This window comes from Macrobrachium nipponense, chromosome 19 (genome assembly GCF_015104395.2).
Source record: "Macrobrachium nipponense isolate FS-2020 chromosome 19, ASM1510439v2, whole genome shotgun sequence".
NCBI classification, from domain to species: Eukaryota; Metazoa; Arthropoda; class Malacostraca; order Decapoda; family Palaemonidae; genus Macrobrachium; species Macrobrachium nipponense.
Window position 1 is genome coordinate 72981509 of NC_061088.1, and position 19447 is coordinate 73000955.

The 19447-nt window shown below is 48.1% G+C and overlaps 1 protein-coding gene across 2 annotated transcripts in view; it reads right to left on the reverse strand.

Annotated features, from left to right (window-relative positions):
* Positions 1-19447, reverse strand: part of LOC135218198 (RNA polymerase-associated protein RTF1 homolog) — a 122247-nt gene that overhangs the window by 26260 nt on the left and 76540 nt on the right. For both annotated transcript variants that reach the window (XM_064254360.1, XM_064254353.1), the window contains 2 exons: positions 13919-14001; positions 6644-6839 (listed from right to left, as the gene is read on the reverse strand). In XM_064254360.1, coding sequence (XP_064110430.1) covers positions 6644-6839; positions 13919-14001 — 279 coding nt within the window. The remainder of the gene's footprint in view (positions 1-6643; positions 6840-13918; positions 14002-19447) is intronic.

Genomic DNA, 19447 nt, shown 5'->3' on the forward strand with positions numbered 1-19447 from the left:
CAAGATGAAGTCATGGGTTTGTCTCTTGTTGGCTTCCACTCCCCCCCTTGTTGGGGAATGGTGGATAAAAACTCCTATCCCTAATGAAAGGGATAGGATGGAGCTCGGTTGTGTAGCTTACCTGCATCGGCCTCCTGTTCAGCGTAGTGACGACCACGGCCCTCTGCCCACAGGTAGAGGAGGAAGAGAAGCCAGTCACACTCTCTTTCACTTGTCCATTCATGCAGTCACACAAGGATGCGTTGCTGTTCTGTCCGCTCGGGTGCTGGGTAGACTACACAACTTGTTGAGCAGCCACCACGGGTCCCAAGGAAAAAGTGTTCAAGGACCTGTGGGTAATATCCTGAAGGTAGAAGGAAGTAAAGGTGGTCTGGTTAGCTCAAACCCCTGCCTTCAGAACCTGCGCCAGGGAGAAGTTCTTGCGGAACGCAAGGGTTGTACCAATACCTCTGACTTCGTGGGCTCTCGGACGAAGGGTACGGGTGTCGTCACTACCATCCGCGTCGTACGCCCTCCTGATCACCTCACGTAGCCAGAGAGAAAGAGTGTCCTTGGAAACTTACTTCTTGGTAACCCCGGTGATAACGAAGAGGCGTCGACACTCAGGCCTGAGGTGTCGAGTTCTCTTCAGATAGCGCCGTAGCGCCCTCACAGGACAGAGCAGCATCTCATCCACATCATCATCAGTAAAGTCCTTCAGGGAGGGGATCGTGAAAGACTCAAACTGGTCATCAGGGACCGAAGGATTCTGAGTCTTCGCTACGAAGTTCGGGATAAAACCGAGCGTCATGGATCCCCATCCCCTGGAATGCTTGACGTTGAAGGAAAGACCATGAAGTTCCCCTACTCTCTTCGCCGATGCCAGGGCCAGCAAGAAGAGGGTGTTGAGGGTCAGATCCCTGTCTGAGGACTCTCGGAGTGGCTTGAAGGGTCTGCGAGTCAAACTCCTAAGGACGAGAGTCACATCCCACCCCGGGGGCCTGAGTTCCCTGGGTGGGCAAGACCTCTCGAAGCTCTTCATCAGAGGGAGATCTCAAAGGAAGAAGAGATATCCACACCTCGCAGTTTAAGGACTAGGGCCAGGGCTGCTCTGTATCCTTTAACTGCAGAGATGGAGAAGAGCTTCTCTCAGCAAAGGAAAACGAGGAAATCCGCTACCTGAGAGGAGAGAGACCCCGTCCACGACACCAACCACAGAAGATGGACCACTTCCCCTGGTATACAGCTGCAGAGGACTGTCTGAGGTATCCAGCCATCTCTGTTGCTGTGCTGCGAGAAAAGCCTCTCGCTCGCAATAGATGGTGGATAACAGCCAGCCGTGAAGACACAGGGACTCGACGGACCAGTGGTACTGTTCTACGTGTGGCTGGCACAGGAGGTTGCGCCAGGGGGGAATCTCCCTCGGTGCTTTGGCGGGCAGAGCCAGCAGGTCCGGGTACCAAACAGGTTGGAGCCATTTGGGTGCCACCAGGATCATCCGAAGATTCGAGGTGATCAGTGCCCTGCTGATCACCTTGCGAATCAGACAGAACGAGGGAAAGGCGTAAACAACGAGGTTGTCCCACGGGTGTTGAAGTGTGTCCTCTGCAGCTGCCCATGGGTCCGGCACAACTGAGTAGAAAACCTGAAGTTTTCTGTTGTGCCAGGTGGCGAACAGGTCTACGACTGGACGCCCCCACAGGTTGAAGAGCCTTTTTGCCACGTCTGGGTGAAGGGACCACTCGGTTCCTATCACCTGATCCCGACGGCTGAGCTTGTCTGCTACTACATTCCTCTTGCCTGGAATGTAGCAGGCTGACAGGTCTACCGAGTGAGCCATGGCCCACTCGTGCACCTGCAACGTCAACTGATGCAACAGGAGGGACACTAGGGCCCCGTTTGTTGACGTACGCCACTACCGTGGTGTTGTCGCTCATCAACACCACTGAGTGTCCCACCAGGCGATCTTGGAACTCTTGGAGAGCAAAGAACGCTGCTTTGAGCTCCAGGATGCTGATGTGAAGGTGCTTGTCGCGATGATCCCACACACCCGTAGCCAGCAACTCCTCCAGGTGTGCGCCCCATCCCTCAGTCGATGCATCTGAAAACAGCAACATCTCGGGGGGGGAGAGAGAGAGAGAGAGAGAGAGAGAGAGAGAGAGAGAGAGAGAGAGAGAGAGAGAGAGAGAGAGAGAGAGAAGAAGCACTCCTCTTACGAGGTTTACGTCGTCCAGCCTCACCTCCTCCATGAGGGACATGGGGATGAAAGGCGGGTCTCTTGCCTGTGACCAACACTCCTTTAGTCTCCATTGAAGAGACCGCAGGTGAAGACGTCCGTGAGGTACTAACTTCTCGAGAGACGACAGGTGACTGATCATGACCTGCCAATGCTGAGCTGGCTGCTCCTGTCGAGACAGGAACTGTCTTGCTGCCTCCCTGAACCTGCTGATCCACGAATCTGTGGGGAAGACTCGCCCTGCTACCGTGTCGATCAGCATGACCAGGTACTTTATCCCCTGCTTGGGCTCGAGATCTGACTTCTCGAAATTCACTACGATCCCCAGATCGCGGGCAGAATTCGAGGAGTCAATCCCTGTCCTGTAGCCAGGACTAACCGATCGTCGAGATACCTCAGAAGACGTATCCCTACAGAGTGGGCCCAAGCCGACACCAGCGTGAACACTCGCGTGAACACCTGTGGGGCAGTTGAGAGACCGAAACAAAGTGCCCTGAATTGGTACCCCGTCCCGTCGAGGATGAAGCAGAGGTACTTCCTAGAGGATTGATGGATGGGTATCTGGAAATACGCGTCCTTCAGATCCACAGAAAGCATGAAGTCGTTCTCCCTGATGGAATCGAGCACTGATCGTGCCGTTTCCATCGTGAACCGAGTCTGGCGAATGAATCGTTCAAGGAGAGAGATCTATCACCGGGCACCAGCCCCCAAGGCCTTCTCCACCAGGAAAAGTCGACTGTAGAAGCCCGGCGACTGATCCCTTACAATCTCCACAGCACATTTGCTCAGCATGGCTTCTACCAGAGTCTTTCCTCTGGGCTTCGACGAAGCAATAGTCTTGGCCGCAGAGGAAGCGCTAGCTAAACTCTTGGGCTTAGCCGCAGTCGCTTGAGGGTGGCGGGCTTAGCCGCAGTCGCTCGAGGTTGCCCAGCCACCTTCGAGACTGCCTGGTGGACAAGACAGTCACTGTCGTCAGTGCACCATTGTTCCACCGCAGCGTCCACCACCTCTCAGGGAAAGGGAGAGGAGGAACTCCGCACTGGTCCGTTGCGAAGACCCAAGGCCGCTTCTCGCCCAGCTGCCCTGGTCACTCAGGTGAGAACAGCGACCCTACGCCGAAGAACCAGGTTGGCCCACAGGTTAGCCATCTGGTGGGCCAGGTAGGAGATGGCCCTACCTCCAGACTGGCAGTCTCACAAAAGCCGGGTCCCCTTCAGGAGTGATGTTCCCCAATGAGGCCGCGGCTTTCGACACTGTGAGGGATCACAGGTTGATCCAGGAGACTGCTTGGAATGCTGCCATTGCGGTAGATTCCAAGGCAAGTGCCTCTTGCTGCGAGAACCAGAGGTTCTCCGACAGGAGCTGCTGCAGAGACACCGTCGGAGTTAGCCTAGCTAGCTCCAGGTTAACCTGTTTGGGCAGCAGAGGATCTTCCGAAGGCACGTAGAATCTCCTCTGTCGTGGTAGAGGTGGGGGAAGGAGCTTGGATGACCTACCGGACCGAAGCGAACCCTCCTGTCCGGAGAAAAGAGCGTCCACCTGGCTCAGCACACTGTCAGCCAAGGCTGATCGTGGCAGACCCACCGTTGTCCTGGGTTCCTTTTTGGGACCCCAGAAGGACTCCAAACCCAATGTGGATTCGGAAGGTGGAAGCGGCGATCCTTCCCCGAGGTCGTTGTGCTGACGAATCAGCGCAATAACCTCTGAAAACGACCACTGGATCTCGGGAGTGACTGCATCCTGCGGAGACGGGCCGTCAAGCCCGTCCAGCGAGAACGCCTCCCGTGAACCTCCTCCTTCCACAGGAGGAACCACAACAGACCCCTCATGGTCCCCTCCTGCCACTTGCGCATACGATCTGGTCAGTCCGAGGACCGTGCCAGGTTCGTAGGGCGTCATAGTGGGATCACGAGGAGCGCGCCCCTCGCGATCACTCCTGATCGCCTCACTCTTCCTGGTGTAGCCCGAGGAAGTTGAAGGGATAGGAAAGGAAGACCTGACGCTCCCCCCCCACCCACTGGCAGAACCGGTGTGCTGAGAGGGCTGCAGGCGATCGCCAACCCGTGGTGGCGATCGAGCTGCAGGCCTAGTCGAGCAGCTCTCCCTGGGAGAGCGGCTGGACCGAGAACAGCGGCGATGGTCCAGAGCGTCAGAAGAGCAGCTGCTGGTCCCCCTCTCTGCCCGGTCCCGGTAGGAGCGGCGGTCAGGGGACCTGCAGAGTCCACTGTCGTGGTGGGAGCGAGGCCTGTCCTCACGGCGTGTCACGCTGCTTGGACCAGCCAAGGCTGGTTCAGGCAACCGAGGGGACCGCTTCCTTGCCTCAACCCGCGGACGGTCTGGGACTGTCGCGTCAACCCTGGGTACCAGTGGCTCGCCACGAGAGCGATCGCTGACCTGGTGGGAGTCACCTGGATGACTCCCACCAGTCTTCCGCCCCGTGCCTAGATCCTGGCGCCGAGAGGACTCGGTTGCCTGGTTCTTGGCTGCACGGTCACCCATGGGCGACCGTACACTCGGTACCTCTCAAGAACGAGAGGCCGAGACGGTACCTGGCGCCGAGGCAGAACCTCTGGCGCCAGGCGAGGAGGTTCCGGTTATAGCCGGTGCTCCTCCAGTCCCCGTCTTTTTCTTCCTTGCGGAAGGAGAGACGGGCCCCGTTCCCAGAGGAACAGGAGGGCCAGCGGAAGCCCCAACCTTCCAACCGGCGTGGGAAGGATCCTTAAAAGTCTCAGAGCGAGCCTTCTTGGGGGGGAGGGGGTGACCTTCTTCTTTGGCTGTGGGGCCTTAGAAGTCGAATGGGAAGCGGCGGCAGACGACAACGAAAAAGACGAAGACAACGACGACACCTTCCTCTTCTTCGTCAGCTTTCTTAGGACCTTCATCAGGTCTTCCATCCAGGACGGAGCCAGGCCAGTTGCCGAAGCAACAGGGCCCGACTGCACCTGTCCGGAAGGACCTGGGGTGGGAGCAGCAACACCACGGGCAGGAACGACAGCGGCAGGAACTGGTACAGGAACTGGAGCGGCAGCGTAGTCAGGAGCAGGAGGCAGGGCAGGAACTAGCAGCATCCTATGCACGGGAGGCAGGTCCAGGGGAGAGCTCTTAGGGTACCGGAAGTCAGGGGCTGCGGCAAGAGCGGCGAAACCAGGTGGCAGCGTCACAGAGGGCATCCTCCCCTCTGGCAGCAGCGTCTGCACAGCGGCTGTCGGGGTCACCGTAGCTACGTGCTGTGTGTACACCAGCTGTGGCGAAGCAGCGTAGCTAGGTGTGGACACCGTCGTGGTAGTCGTAGTGATTGGGCCGTGGGTCACCAGCATAGCCCCCTCACCAGGTGACTCAGCAGCCCCTGAAGCATCGGCGTCCCATGGAGCCCCAGCGAGTACCAGGCCCGGCCGAGATCGTCACCCGTGGCAAGCAAACCTGATGGAAGCAGAAAATAAGTCGTGGTTTACGTCAGGGGGGGGGGTTTACCCCTTGCCCGGGGGGTGGGGGTGGGACAGATCCTACCCCGAGCGAACAGAAGACCCCGAATGCAGCTGGATGTTGGGGTACCTCGGCCCACCTCCACGCTCGACTGATCAAGCGAGGAGAAGGAACGAAATACCTCCTCCAAAGGGGAAGGAGCCATACAAGGGAGCTGAGATGGGGGGAAGAAAGAAGACGACATGTCCGTGACCAGAAAAGCAATAAGAGAATCCTCTGACAACTCCCTGGCCAGCTTACGCAGCTTCTTCCTCCCCCCATAGCGCTCCCACTGCTCCTCCGACCAAGAAACACAAACTTCACGTCTTGGTGCAAGAGCATTCTCGCCCTCTACACCGAGTAAAATACTCATGAGGGTTGCCCTCGATAGAGGACCGAAAGGCCCCACACTTACGGCCGTCCACACCAGGGCACAATCTGTGGCTGATGGGGGGGGGGGGGGGGGGGGGTGTCTCTCTCCGGTTCTCAGGATTCCATCACTAATTCACAATCACTGTATGAATCAATACAAAAAACACACGTACTTATGTATATCCTTTTGCACAAACACACAGTAAGAGAAAATGCAAAAAAGAAAATCTTCACGCAGTGAAGCACACAAAGCATACGACGATAAGCAGGCAGAGGGGCGAAGCAACACGTCCATCCACCAGCGCGGCCGAAAGCAAAGTGAATCCTCTCCTCGCAGTCTAGCTGACCGCCAACTGCGGGACAAGCAGTTAACTACCGAACCCCCTTGTTCGAAGCTTACGACCGGTTCAGCTGCCGCTAAGTTATATTCCTATTGTTAAAGGACCGAGGGTTTGTATACGTACCGGAACAAACAACATTTATAATGAGTGACTAAGCTTGAGCCTCATATGTATATCTATCTACAATACATATGCTATTCCAAAAACCACCAAATACAAAAGAATGTTACTGATGATAAAGGATAAATCATACCTTCTCTATATCATCATTACTGAACTGGTAATAAAGCAGATCTTGAATATCTTTTTGCTTCTTGTCAACGGTTTCCATTAATGGCAACTCCGCGCCATGAGCCGCACAGTCTTCGACCCACTTATTGTATTCGGATTCAGAAAAAGGACTGTTGCTAACAAACTCCAGACGAAACACTCGCTCTTGTGACCCATGTCTGAAACAACATCTCCTCTACAACTTCTGGTCCAACTATCTTTTAATGTTTCCATACAACAAAAATTTTAATTTCTCCTTAAAAAGCAAAGGTTATTTAAGGGGTGATTTACCAGAGAGAGAAAGGGAAAGCAGCTGAAAATTCAGCCACTGATCCACAATCTCCTTACCGACAATTTCTGGACTCGGCTTCTCAACTAGTTGTCTGTTTGCATCAGGAACACAAGGAGTATGACTACTTTTCAAGAGAAGTTAAGATGAGTTTTTCCCATCACTTGGAAATAGTTTCATTATTATAATATGTATCAGAAATATCTCTGTAACAAGGTTAACTGTATTTGTCCTTCTTCATTGTCTAATTGAGTTTGGAATCCTAAAGATATACATATCTAGTTAGTGAAAATTATAACAAAGTAGCAAAGGATAATATTATTACTAGAAAATATGATATTGTTATGATACAATAAAGTTTTGTACATACTTACCTGGCAGATATATACTTAGCTATAGTCTCCGACATCCCGACAGAATTCAAAACTCGCGGCACACGCAACAGGTAGGTCAGGTCATCTGCCATTCCCGCCGCTGGGTGGCGGGACTAGGAACCATTCCCGTTTTTTAATCACATTTTCTCTTCCACCTGTCTCCTGAGGGGAGGGTGGGTGAGCCATTAATCGTATATATCTGCCGGGTAAGTATGTACAAAACTTTATTGTATCATAACAATATCATTTTTGTACATGCAACTTCCCCGGCAGATATATACTTAGCTGATTGGCACCCTTGGTGGAGGGTAAGAGACAGCTAATAATAATAATTAAAAACAGGAAACAACATATGTTGTAGGATATTAAAAAACCTTGGTTCTTACCTGAATGGGCAGAAGACTTCAAGGATATTGTCTATGAGTCTGCTTGCCTCAAGAGCTTCAGCGAGGTGGAGACCTATAACTGATAGCCCATCTGGATCGTGTCAATGGGGGCTGACCCGCTTACATGACAGAGCCATCTATTGGATAGTGTCAATGGGGGCTGACCCACTTACATGACAGAGCCTTAACCTGTATCATATCAATGGGGACTAGCCCTCTTACATGACAGAGCTTTAGGTATAAACTAGATCAAGGAGCACGACAGTCAATCCCGACCACCTGAGCATCCTAACATTGTTAGAGCTACGATTTGAAAGGGGTTAACTTTCAATACCCTCTTCCAATCAACCATAAAAAACACACCAAAAATGCTAAAATACATTAAATAAACTAAACTAAATAGGATTAACTTCAGCTCCCTGTCCCAGCACCGAATCCGCAGATACGTATGCTCCCAGTGAAAAGCACTTATCATATGTAACTCGCACTTCTCTCAAATAATGTGATGCGAACACTGAGTTACACCTCCAGTAGGTAGACTCGACAAGAGCCTGGAGGGACAAGGATTTGTGAAAAGCCAAAGAAGTCGCTATGGCTCTCACCTCATGTGCTTTCACTCTTAGGAGCTTGAGGTGCTCGTCATCACAGGATAGATGGGCCTCTTTAATAACGTCCTTAATGAAGAAAGCTTGGGCGTTCTTTGAAATGGATCTCTTCGGATCCCTGACCGAGCACCAAAGACTCTCCGTATTACCTCCTAGTTGTTCCTTCCTTTCAAGGTAAAATTTGAGGCTTCTGACTGGACAAAGAGTCCTCTCAAATTCTCGCCCTGTAATCGAAGAAAATCCTTTAACTTCAAAACTTCTTGGCCATGGTTTGGAAGGGTTCTCATTTTTTGCCAAGAAAAGGGGTTTGAAGGAGCAAATTGCTGAGTCCTTCTTAAACCCAACCTTGCCTTCCAAAGCTTGTAGCTCGCTTACTCTTTTGGCTGTAGCGAGAGCGAAAAGGAACAAAGACTTCCTGGTTAGGTCTCTGAAGGAGGCTGTATGAGGAGGTTCAAACTTGTTAGACATCAAGAATCTTAGAGAACCACATCCAAATTCCAACTGGGGTTCCAAGAAGCCTAGGTTTTAGGTCTCAAAAGACCTAATCAAATTGTGAAGGTCTCTGTTTTCTGAAATATTCAGACCTCTATGCCTGAAAACAGCGGCCAGCATACTCCTGTACCCTTTAATAGTAGAGACAGCAAGCTTGCACTTCTCCCTCAAGTAAAGGAGAAAATCGGCGATGTCTGTTACAGAGGTACTGGAAGAGGATATTTTCTGAGCCTTGCTCCATCTCCTAAACACCTCCCACTTTGACTGGTAGACGCGCAAGGTTGAGGATCTCCTGGCTCTTGCAATAGCCTTTGCAGCCTCGCATGAAAAACCCCTCGCTCTGACGAGTCCTTCGATAGTCTGAAGGCAGTCAGACTTAGAGCGGGGAGGTTTTTGTGGAATCTGTCGAAGTGAGGCTGTCTGAGAAGATCGCTCCTGAGTGGAAGCAACCTGGGAAAATCCATCATCCATTCCAGTACCTCTGTGAACCAATCTTGAGCTGGCCAGAAAGGGGCGATCAGCGTCAGCTTCGCTCCTTCTGAGGAGGCAAACTTCCTTACTACTTCCCCTACAATCTTGAATGGGGGAAAAGCATACCCGTCGATTCCCGACCAGTCCAGCAGAAGCCCGTCTATTCCTACTGCCCTTGGATCTGAAATCGGGGAGCAATAATTCTCCAGTCTTGTGTTCCAATGGGTTGCAAATAGATCTATATTTGGCATTCCCCATAGGATCCACAGCTTTTCGCACACTTGTGGATGGAGAGTCCACTCTGTGGGAGGGACTTGGTCTCTTCTGCTTAGCAGATCTGCTCTGATATTCCTTTCCCCCTGCACAAACCTGGTGAGGAGAGTGATGTTCCTTTCCTCCGCCCAGAGAAGCAACTGTTTTGCTGTTTCGTACAGGGAGAAGGAATGTTCCTCCCTGCTTCCTGATATAAGCCAGGCCTGTAGTGTTGTCGGCGTTTACTTGAAGCACCGATCCTGTGACCTGCGATTCGAAGTGTATGAGAGCCAGATGAACAGCTGCCAACTCCTTTCTGTTGATGTGCCAGGACACCCCTCCAGGTGCCTGACACTTCTCTCGTGCCTAGCGTTGCTCCCCATCCCAACTCCGAGGCGTCTGAAAATAACACTAGGAGAGGGCTCGGTAAATGAGAGACAACCCTCGGTTTAGTTTCTGGGGGTCCAACCACCAACGGAGATCCTCCTTTATCCTATCCGATAGATGGAAGGAGTCCGCCAGATCTTGGGACCTCTGATCCCATTTCTCCCTCAAGTAAAACTGAAGGGGTCTTAGGTGCAGCCTTCCTAAAGAAACTAACTATTCCAGCGAGGAAAGGGTCCCCAGAAGACTCATCCAGTCCCTCGTGGAACAATGTTCTTTCTCTAGGAAGGCTGCCACTTTCTGCAAGCATCGTTCTCTTCTTTCCTGGGATGGAAATGCTTGAAAACCCCCCGAAATCCATCAGAATCCCCAGATAGACAATGCTTTGCTGGGGAATCAATTGGGACTTCTCGAGGTTTACTAAGAGTCCTAGGGACTGGGTCATATCCAATGTGAGTGACAAGTCCTCCAGACAGCGATCCTTGTCTGAGCACATATCAACCAGTTGTCTAGATACAAGGAGATCCTTACGCCCTCCAAGTGCAGCCAATGAGCTACATTCCTCATTAGGCCCATGAACACTTGAGGGGCCGTCGAAAGCCCGAAGCACAGAGCCCGAAACTGGAACACTCTTCCTCGAACCATGAACCTGAGGTATTTCCTGGAAGACGGATGAATTGGCACATGGAAATAAGCATCTTGAAGGTCCAGGGACACCATCCAGTCCCCTGGACGAAGCGCAAAAAGAACAGAGGAAGTTGTCTCCATCGAGAACTACTTCTTTATTACGAAGAAGTTCAGAGCGCTGACGTCCAAAACCGGCCTCCATCCCCCAGAAGCTTTCGGCACCAGAAACAGCCGATTGTAAAAACTTGGGGAATGGAGCTCTTGTACCGGTTCTATGGCTTCTTTTTCCAGTATCTGTTCCACTAATTGAAGAAGTGCTTGGCTCTTGACAGGATCCTTGTATCTTGCCGACAACTCCCTCGGAGTTGTTGTCAAGGGAGGCTTCTCCCTGAAGGGGATTAGGTAACCTCTCTCGAGGATCGAGAGGGACCAGTCGTCCTCCCCTCTCTGTGCCCAGACTTTGGCAAACTTCAGCAATCTGGCATCTACTGCGGTCTGGAGGACTCGCCCTTCACTTGGCTTTGCTGAAAGGTTGTCTGGAAGATCTTCCTCTCCTCTCAGGTCTTCGGCTCCTGAGAGACTCTAGAGCTCCCTCGAAAAGGCTGCTGAAAGGGCAACTTCTCCTTCTTGGTCACAGGGACTGCAGGTCTCAATCTCTTGGCCGATTGAGTAAGAAGATCCTGTGTAGCCTTCTCAGATAAGGACCGAGAGATATCCTTCACAGTTTCTTGGGGGAAAAGGTGGCTTGACAGGGGAGAGTACAACAAAGAGGACCTCTGGAGAGGAGACACCGACTTCGTCAGGAAGGAGCTGTACACAGACCTCTTCTTCAAAATGCCCGAACTGAAGAGAGAAGCAATCTCAGTAGAGCTGTCCATTACTGCTTTATCTAGGCAGGCCAGGACGCTAGACAATTCCTCCATGCTGATGAAGTCGGGGTCTTGCACCCTCTTAGCCAGAGCTCCAAGGGCCCAATCCATAAAGTTGAACACTTCCAAAGTGCAAAAAAGACCCTTGAGAAGATGATCCATCTCACATATCCCCCAAGTAGCCTTCGCCGAAAGTAGAGATCGCCTCCTGGAAGAGTCGACGAGAGACGAAAAATCTGCATCTGCCGATGAGGGAATTCCCAATCCCATCGGCTCCTTGGTGTCATACCACATTCCCGGCTTCCCTGACAGCTTGGAAGGAGGGCAGGAAAAGACAGTTTTCCCATCTTCTTTCTTCGACTGAAGCCACTCCCCGAAGCCATTAAATGCCTTCTTCATAGAAAGAGTAGGGCGCATCTTGACAAAGGAGGAGGATCTGGGAGACCTGGTGCTAGAAAGCAAAGACCCTGGAGAAGGAGGGTCAGCAGGGCAAAGAGAGTCTCCAAACACCTGGAGAAGAAGAGTTGCAAGCCTCTTGTAATCTGAAATTCCCGCGTCCTTAGGGGATTCGTCTTCAGAAAGCTCTTCCAACACAACCGCAGGAGAAGAGCGCTTCCTAGGGGAGGAACTCTGCGAAGGAGAAGCACTTCTATCAACTGAAGAGCGCCTGGCAGGAGTAGGGCGCTTGCTGCTAGTCTGGCGCCTGTCACTAATCTGGCGCCTGTCCGGTGAGACGCTTCTGTCTACTGGAGAGCGCCTAGCAGGAGAAAAGATCCTGCTGGGATCCTGGCGCCTGTCAGGAGAGGCGCTTCTGTATACTGAAGAGCGCCTAGCAGGAGATGGGATCCTGCTGGGATCCTGGCGCCTGTCAGGAGAGGAGCTTCTGTACACCGAAGAGCGCCTAGCAGGAGATGGGATCCTGCTGGGATCCTGGCGCCTGTCAGAGGAGAGGAGCTTGCTAGACGACGAGCGCCTGATGTGCGGAGAAGAGCGCCTATGATGCGTTGGGATCCTGGAAGGGGAGGATTCTCCTTCTGACAGAGGGCGCCTGGATGAGAAACGCCTACCAGGAGAAGAGCGCCTGCTAGGAGAGGATCTCCTGTCAAGAGTAGAGCGCCTACTCGAAGTCAAGATCTTAACTGGGGAGGAGAGGAGCGCCTGCTGCTGGAAGGGAGTAAGCTTGACGAAGAACGCTTACAAGAGCTCTTGATGGGAAGAGAGACGTCCTTCCTGCGGGAAGACGCTTTGGAAAAGGAGCCTACGAGAGCAGACGAGTAGAAGCCTGAACTCCTTCCGGAGAGGACGAGGGGGATCCTTGGGCTCTCTTGTTGTCTGAAGGAGAATCCTCTGGGAAGCACTCCGGGCTGGAATCCAAGGCGTCTCCTCTAGGCGATTTCCAGGCTCTCTTCAAGGGGCGAGACTTCGAAGCCGAACTCCAACCGCGTCTGGGCGAAGACGAATCTGAAGCCGAAAAACACATTCTTAGGATGCCTTTATTGTGGCGATCCGAGGCAGCCTGGGACGCATCAACAGGATCTGCCAAAGGGACGCCTGACCGTTAGGGATGCTCTACATCCTCCTTGTGGCTGTCGACATTCCTCCTCCCCTGGTCCTGGGAGTTTGGAAGTGTCTAGGCCTAGGAGATATGCGGAGCCGGTCAGACGCCCCCTCCACTGCACTGGGGACACTGCACACATCACTGTCACTCTTACCTTTAGCTTCCATCGCACGCAGTTGCGACCATCTTACGGATGGAGGCCTTCATAGCTGCCATCTCCGAAGACGAATCCTTAGGTTCGATGCAGGGAGAAGGGGCTGAAGTCAGAGTAGAAGCAGGAGAAACTACATTACTGTTAGGTTCTATTTCAGGATCGAAAGAGCAAGACCTACTAGAACTTCTAGCGGAAGCCTTCCTAGCTCTACCCTTCTCCAACTTTCTGATGTATGCATTCAAATTCTTCCATTCCTGTTCAGTCAAACTCTCACATTCGCCACAGGTGTTATTTAAAGCATATTCATTCCCCCTAAACCTCGTACAAACAGTGTGACGGTCTACCGAAGCTTTCGGTAGCCTCACCTTACACTCCTCTCTCACACACACTCTAAACAAAGGTGCAACACTAATGTCAGACATACTGAAAGAAAAATCCTATCCAAATCCAAAAACAGTCCACAAAAAGCGTATGCCAGGCCAAAGATCAAATACGTCACCAAATGTCAATCCAAAAAAGATCCTCAGCAAGCGAGAAGAAAATTTTAGCAGGAGGAACCAACAACAGATGTTGTCGGAACCAGCGACAGAGAAAATCTGATTAGAAAACGGGAATGGTTCCTAGTCCCACCACCCAGCGGCGGGAATGGCAGATCACCTGACCTACCTGTTGCATGTGCCGCAAATTTTGAATTCTGTCGGGACGTCGGAGACTATAGCTAAGTATATATCTGCCGGGGAAGTTGCATGTACAAAAGTAGTTAATCCATCCAAAAATAAGACTAGTATATGACTCACTTTAAACGAAGACCTTTGTTCGTCTTTGTGTTACCTAGTTGATAAATTTTTGCAGTTTCGCATACTCCAGTAATTTCGGCAACCTGAAAGAATTAAGAAGCGTTAACGTTACATCCATTTTCAAAAGCAATAAGTATTAAGAAAAACAATGGAGGTACTATACAAAAAAAATTCCACCAAATTATTTAATCTGGAATGATTTCTTAAGACAATGCTTGATTTAAAACAAGAATATAAATTTTCATAATAATATTTATTATTTGGATACTTATCTACTATTAAATATAGGTGAGTCAGCATTCAAACAAAAGTTGTGAGAGGCTGGGTGGGGTCGACTTTAACAGTAGGTAAGTATCCAAATAATATTATCTTTAGAACACGTTTGCTCAGGGTGTTGAGGCTACAGATCACAAAGAAAAAGATCAGAACTTTCTGGAAGGGATTCAATATGTATTCATAATGAGGAGAAAAATCTCAGAACTTTCTAGAAGGAATTCAATATGTATTCATAATGAGGAGAACAAGCTCAGAACTTTCTGGAAGGAATTCAATGTTCTGAACACCATTCTGAACATCGAAAGGGTGTGGAAGGAGGTACAAAAAGAATGTATGAATGCAATTTGGAAAAATCTGCTAAAAGTGTATGTGAACTCATTTAAAGGTTTCGATAAGGATGGAGCAGGTATGGAAATTAATAAAAAAAAATAGTCACAGGAAAGTTTAGATTTAGAATGTGAAGAGGAAAATATCCAAAAATTCATAACTCATAAAATGTATAAGATGTAGAGCTAATGGCAGATTTAATTAAGCTTGCAGAAGAGAGGAAAAAAGCAGAAAGCAGAAGAAATTGAAGACAGAACAAAAGTTCAAAAGTTTACGACAAAGACAATGGCACATGCGTTTGCTTCAATTGAACACAGTATGAAACTGGTCAGTAAGAACGATTTGCTAAAAATGAGAGAGGACTTAAAGAACGTTCTTGCATGTTACAGAGTCCTTCAAAATGATGGAAAAAATTCACCGAGCTAAAATGGATGCCTTCCTTAAGAAAACGACTCCACTGCCATCCCCTTCCACAATATTTGAGCCTCAACCCTCTACTAACAGCCACAGATATACAGCTGAAGATGAGCAACTTGATGAACCTGCTGCTTTATCATTATCATCCTCTCCTGATATGTGCTAGTTCAACATAGCTGTCAACAGCCTGACATTGTTCAAGTATGCCGACAACAAAGCAAATCTTGGTGAGTACAGTACACGTCCAATTCTCATTTGTGTTATGCAATTTGTCTTTCTGTATTATAACTCTGTATTATCATAACTCAATCTGCATTGAACTGCCAGAATTAGCAAATATCAACAATTACAGACCAATTAAAATTAACAAGAATTAACAGTATCATACATGTAAGTATAGATTATACTGAATTGTGTACGCTAATAGATTATAGTAGTGTACGATAGGCTGCTTCAAACTTACAATATTTTTGGGTAACAATGCGTCCACTGTAACGCATCTCATCGTAACAAGGGGACTATCTTATCTAGCTTGGAAACAACAGAAGATACAATAACCATGGTAAGTTTGGAAATACTAACCAATGAAAAAGCATGTAAAGAATGAGCAAGTGCATTTCCATGGAGAAATAAGAATACGCTAGCAGACAAAGATTTAGAATGAAGAAAAGATGAAGAGATTGGTTAAACAATCGACTGAGTCGACATAACACCAGACACGTTATCATTAATAACACTTCCTTACATATATAAACTGTACCATTAGTGCTATAATTTGTACTACTAGTGCTAACCTCATAATAAGCGCTGACAATATGTAGTGAAGTTTAACGTTTACCAAAACGATCTTTTGGCTAATGTATTATACAAGACAGAGTTTTGAAAAAGAGAGGCAGGTGGTGGAGGGCTCAGAACCACATCAACCCTTGAACCGATCAAATTCTCTAACAGTGGACTCCTCTAATTGTTGCAGGGCAGTTCTAGGCTTAGGCAACAGACTAGCGAGGGCACTGACACCTTACCTCTTAACCCTTAATGGATGGATCCCCTCACTTGAGTAGCAATAACAGGTTTTGGGTGATGGAAGAACCCACTCATGGTGAGCATCAACATTACACACCATTGATTTGAAGGAATCAAGCAGGAGTTTCCAAGTGAGGAATTAGACATAATAGGTATCACAAAAACATGGATACAAGAGGCAACAAGAGACTTCGTAGGAGAGTACCAGATAGCTGGATATAAATTGTTCAAAAAAGATACTCAATAAAAAAGGTGGAGGCATTATGTTTTATGTTAGGGACATCCTCAGTCCAATAGTGTAAAATTACAACCATGCAAGAAGTGATTGGCATCAATATAAACAGCCTAGGGAGGAAGATAATTCTAATACTAGTGTAAAGACCTCCCCACCAATTACAAATGTCGGATGAGGAGCTGTATGCACTACTAGGACAATAATGGGAGATTTCAATGTAGCAGTACATGGGGAAACGATGACCTCCGCATCAAACGTAGAAGGAAAGAGACTTATATTTTGTAAAAAAATGAATTCCTCCACCAATGGGTTGACAAACCCACTAAAGGAAACAACATACTAAGACTCTCTCTCTCTCTCTCTCTCTCTCTCTCTCTCTCTCTCACCTCTCTCTCATCTCTCTCTCTCTCTCGTCTCTCTCTCTCTCTCTCTCATCTCTCTTTTACCGAGATGAAAGAATTTTTATGGTACTAGTATGTAAAATGTTTATTGATAATTTCAGTTATTAATAATAATAATAATAATAATAATAATAATAATAATAATAATAACAATAAAACTGTAATTACAAAATTCATAATGGTCGTATTTTAAAGAGATGAAAATGACCTTTCTATTTCACTTGTAAGGATAATTCCTCTTTCTCACTGAGATGAGAGAATTTTTATGGCAGATGCACATGTTTATTATTTTCAATAAATAATAATAATAATAATAATAATAATCCAATAATAATAATAATAATAATAAGAATAATAATAATAATAATAATAATAATCAATAATAAGTCAAGGAAGAAGAAACAGGGAGAATAAAACAAAGATTCACAGACTCACGACAGACACAGTCAGACACCAACTAAAGAAAATGCCAAACTGGAAAGCCCCAGGTCCCGATGAAGTCCATGGATACTGGCTCAAAACTTCAAGGCCCTACACCCACGAATAGCAGAACAACTCCAGCATTGTATCTCAAATCACCAAGCACCCAAATGGATGACCACAGGAAGAACATCCTTAGTACAAAAAGACAAGAGTAAGGGAAATATAGCCAGTAACTACAGGCCTATCACTGGCCTACCAATAATGTGGAAGTTACTAACAGGTATCATCAGTGAAAGGCTATACAACTACCTAGAGGAGACAAACACCATCCCCCACCAACAGAAAGGCTGCAGAAGGAAGTGTAGGGGCACAAAAGACCAGCTCCTGATAGACAAAATGGTAATGAAGAACAGTAGGAGAAGGAAAACCAACCTAAGCATGGCATGGATAGACTATAAGAAAGCCTTCGACATGATACCACACACATGGCTAATAGAATGCCTGAAAATATATGGGGCAGAGGAAAATACCATCAGCTTCCTCAAAAATACAATGCGCAATGGAATACAATACTTACAAGCTCTGGAATAAGACTAGCAGAGGTTAATATCAGGAGAGGGATCTTCCAGGGCGACTCACTGTCCCCACTACTCTTCGTAGTAGCCATGATTCCCATGACAAAAGTACTAAAGAAGATGGATGCCGGGTACCAACTCAAGAAAAGAGGCAACAGAATCAACCATCTGATGTTCATGGACGACATCAAGCTGTATGGTAAGAGCATCAAGGAAATAGATACCCTAATCCAGACTGTAAGGATTGTATCTGGGGACATCAGGATGGAGTTTGGAATAGAAAAATGCGCCTTAGTCAACATACAAAAAGCAAAGTAACGAGAACTGAAGGGATAAAGCTACCAGATGGAGCAACATCAAACACATAGATGAGACAGGATACAATACCTGGGAATAATGGAAGGAGGAGATATAAAACACCAAGAGATGAAGGACACGATCAGGAAAGAATATATGCAGAGACTCAAGGCGATACTCAAGTCAAAACTCAACGCTGGAAATATGATAAAAGCCATAAACACATGGGCAGTGCCAGTAATCAGATACAGCGCAGGAATAGTGGAATGGACGAAGGCAGAACTCCGCAGCATAGATCAGAAAACCAGGAAACATATGACAATACACAAAGCACTACACCCAAGAGCAAATACGGACAGACTATACATAACACGAAAGGAAGGAGGGAGAGGACTACTCAATATAGAGGACTGCGTCAACATCGAAAACAGAGCACTGGGGCAATATCTGAAAACCAGTGAAGACGAGTGGCTAAAGAGTGCATGGGAAGAAGGACTAATAAAAGCAGACGAAGACCCAGAAATATACAGAGCAGGAGAAAGACAGAAAGAACAGAGGACTGGCACAACAAACCAATGCACGGACAATACATGAGACAGACTAAAGAACTAGCCAGCGATGATAATTGGCAATGGCTACAGAGGGGAGAGCTAAAGAAGGAAACTGAAGGAATGATAACAGCGGCACAAGATCAGGCCCTAAGAACCAGATATGTTCAAAGTACGATAGACGGAAATAACATCTCTCCCATATGTAGGAAGTGCAATACGAAAAGTGAAACCATAAACCACATAGCGAGTGAATGCCCGGCACTTGCACAGAACCAGTACAAAAAGAGGCATGATTCAGTAGCAAAAGCCCTCCACTGGAGCCTGTGCAAGAAACATCAGCTACCATGCAGTAATAAGTGGTACGAGCACCAACCTGAAGGAGTGATAGAAACGATCACGCAAAGATCCTCTGGGACTATGGTATCAGAACGGATAGGGTGATACGTGCAAACAGACCAGACGTGACGTTGATTGACAAGGTCAAGAAGAAAGTATCACTCATTGATGTCGCAATACCATGGGACACCAGAGTTGAAGAGAAAGAGAGGGAAAAATTGGATAAGTATCAAGATCTGAAAATAGAAATAAGAAGGATATGGGATATGCCAGTGGAAATCGTACCCATAATCATAGGAGCACTAGGCACGATCCCAAGATTCCTGAAAAGGAATCTAGAAAAACTAGAGGCTGAAGTAGCTCCGGGCCTCATGCAGAAGAGTGTGATCCTAGAAACGGCACACATAGTAAGAAGAGTGATGGACTCCTAAGGAGGCAGGATGCAACCCGGAACCCCACACTATAAATACCACCCAGTCGAACTGGAGGACTGTGATAGAGCAAAAAAAAAAAAAAAAAAAAAAAAAAAAAAAAAAAAAAAAAAAAAATAATAATAATATAATAATAATAATAATAATAGAAGTAGTAATAATACGATAACTAATTTCAAAAGAAAATTCTTCCCTTCGTCTTTTTCTATCAATTTCCCTACCTCATAACTCCAGTGA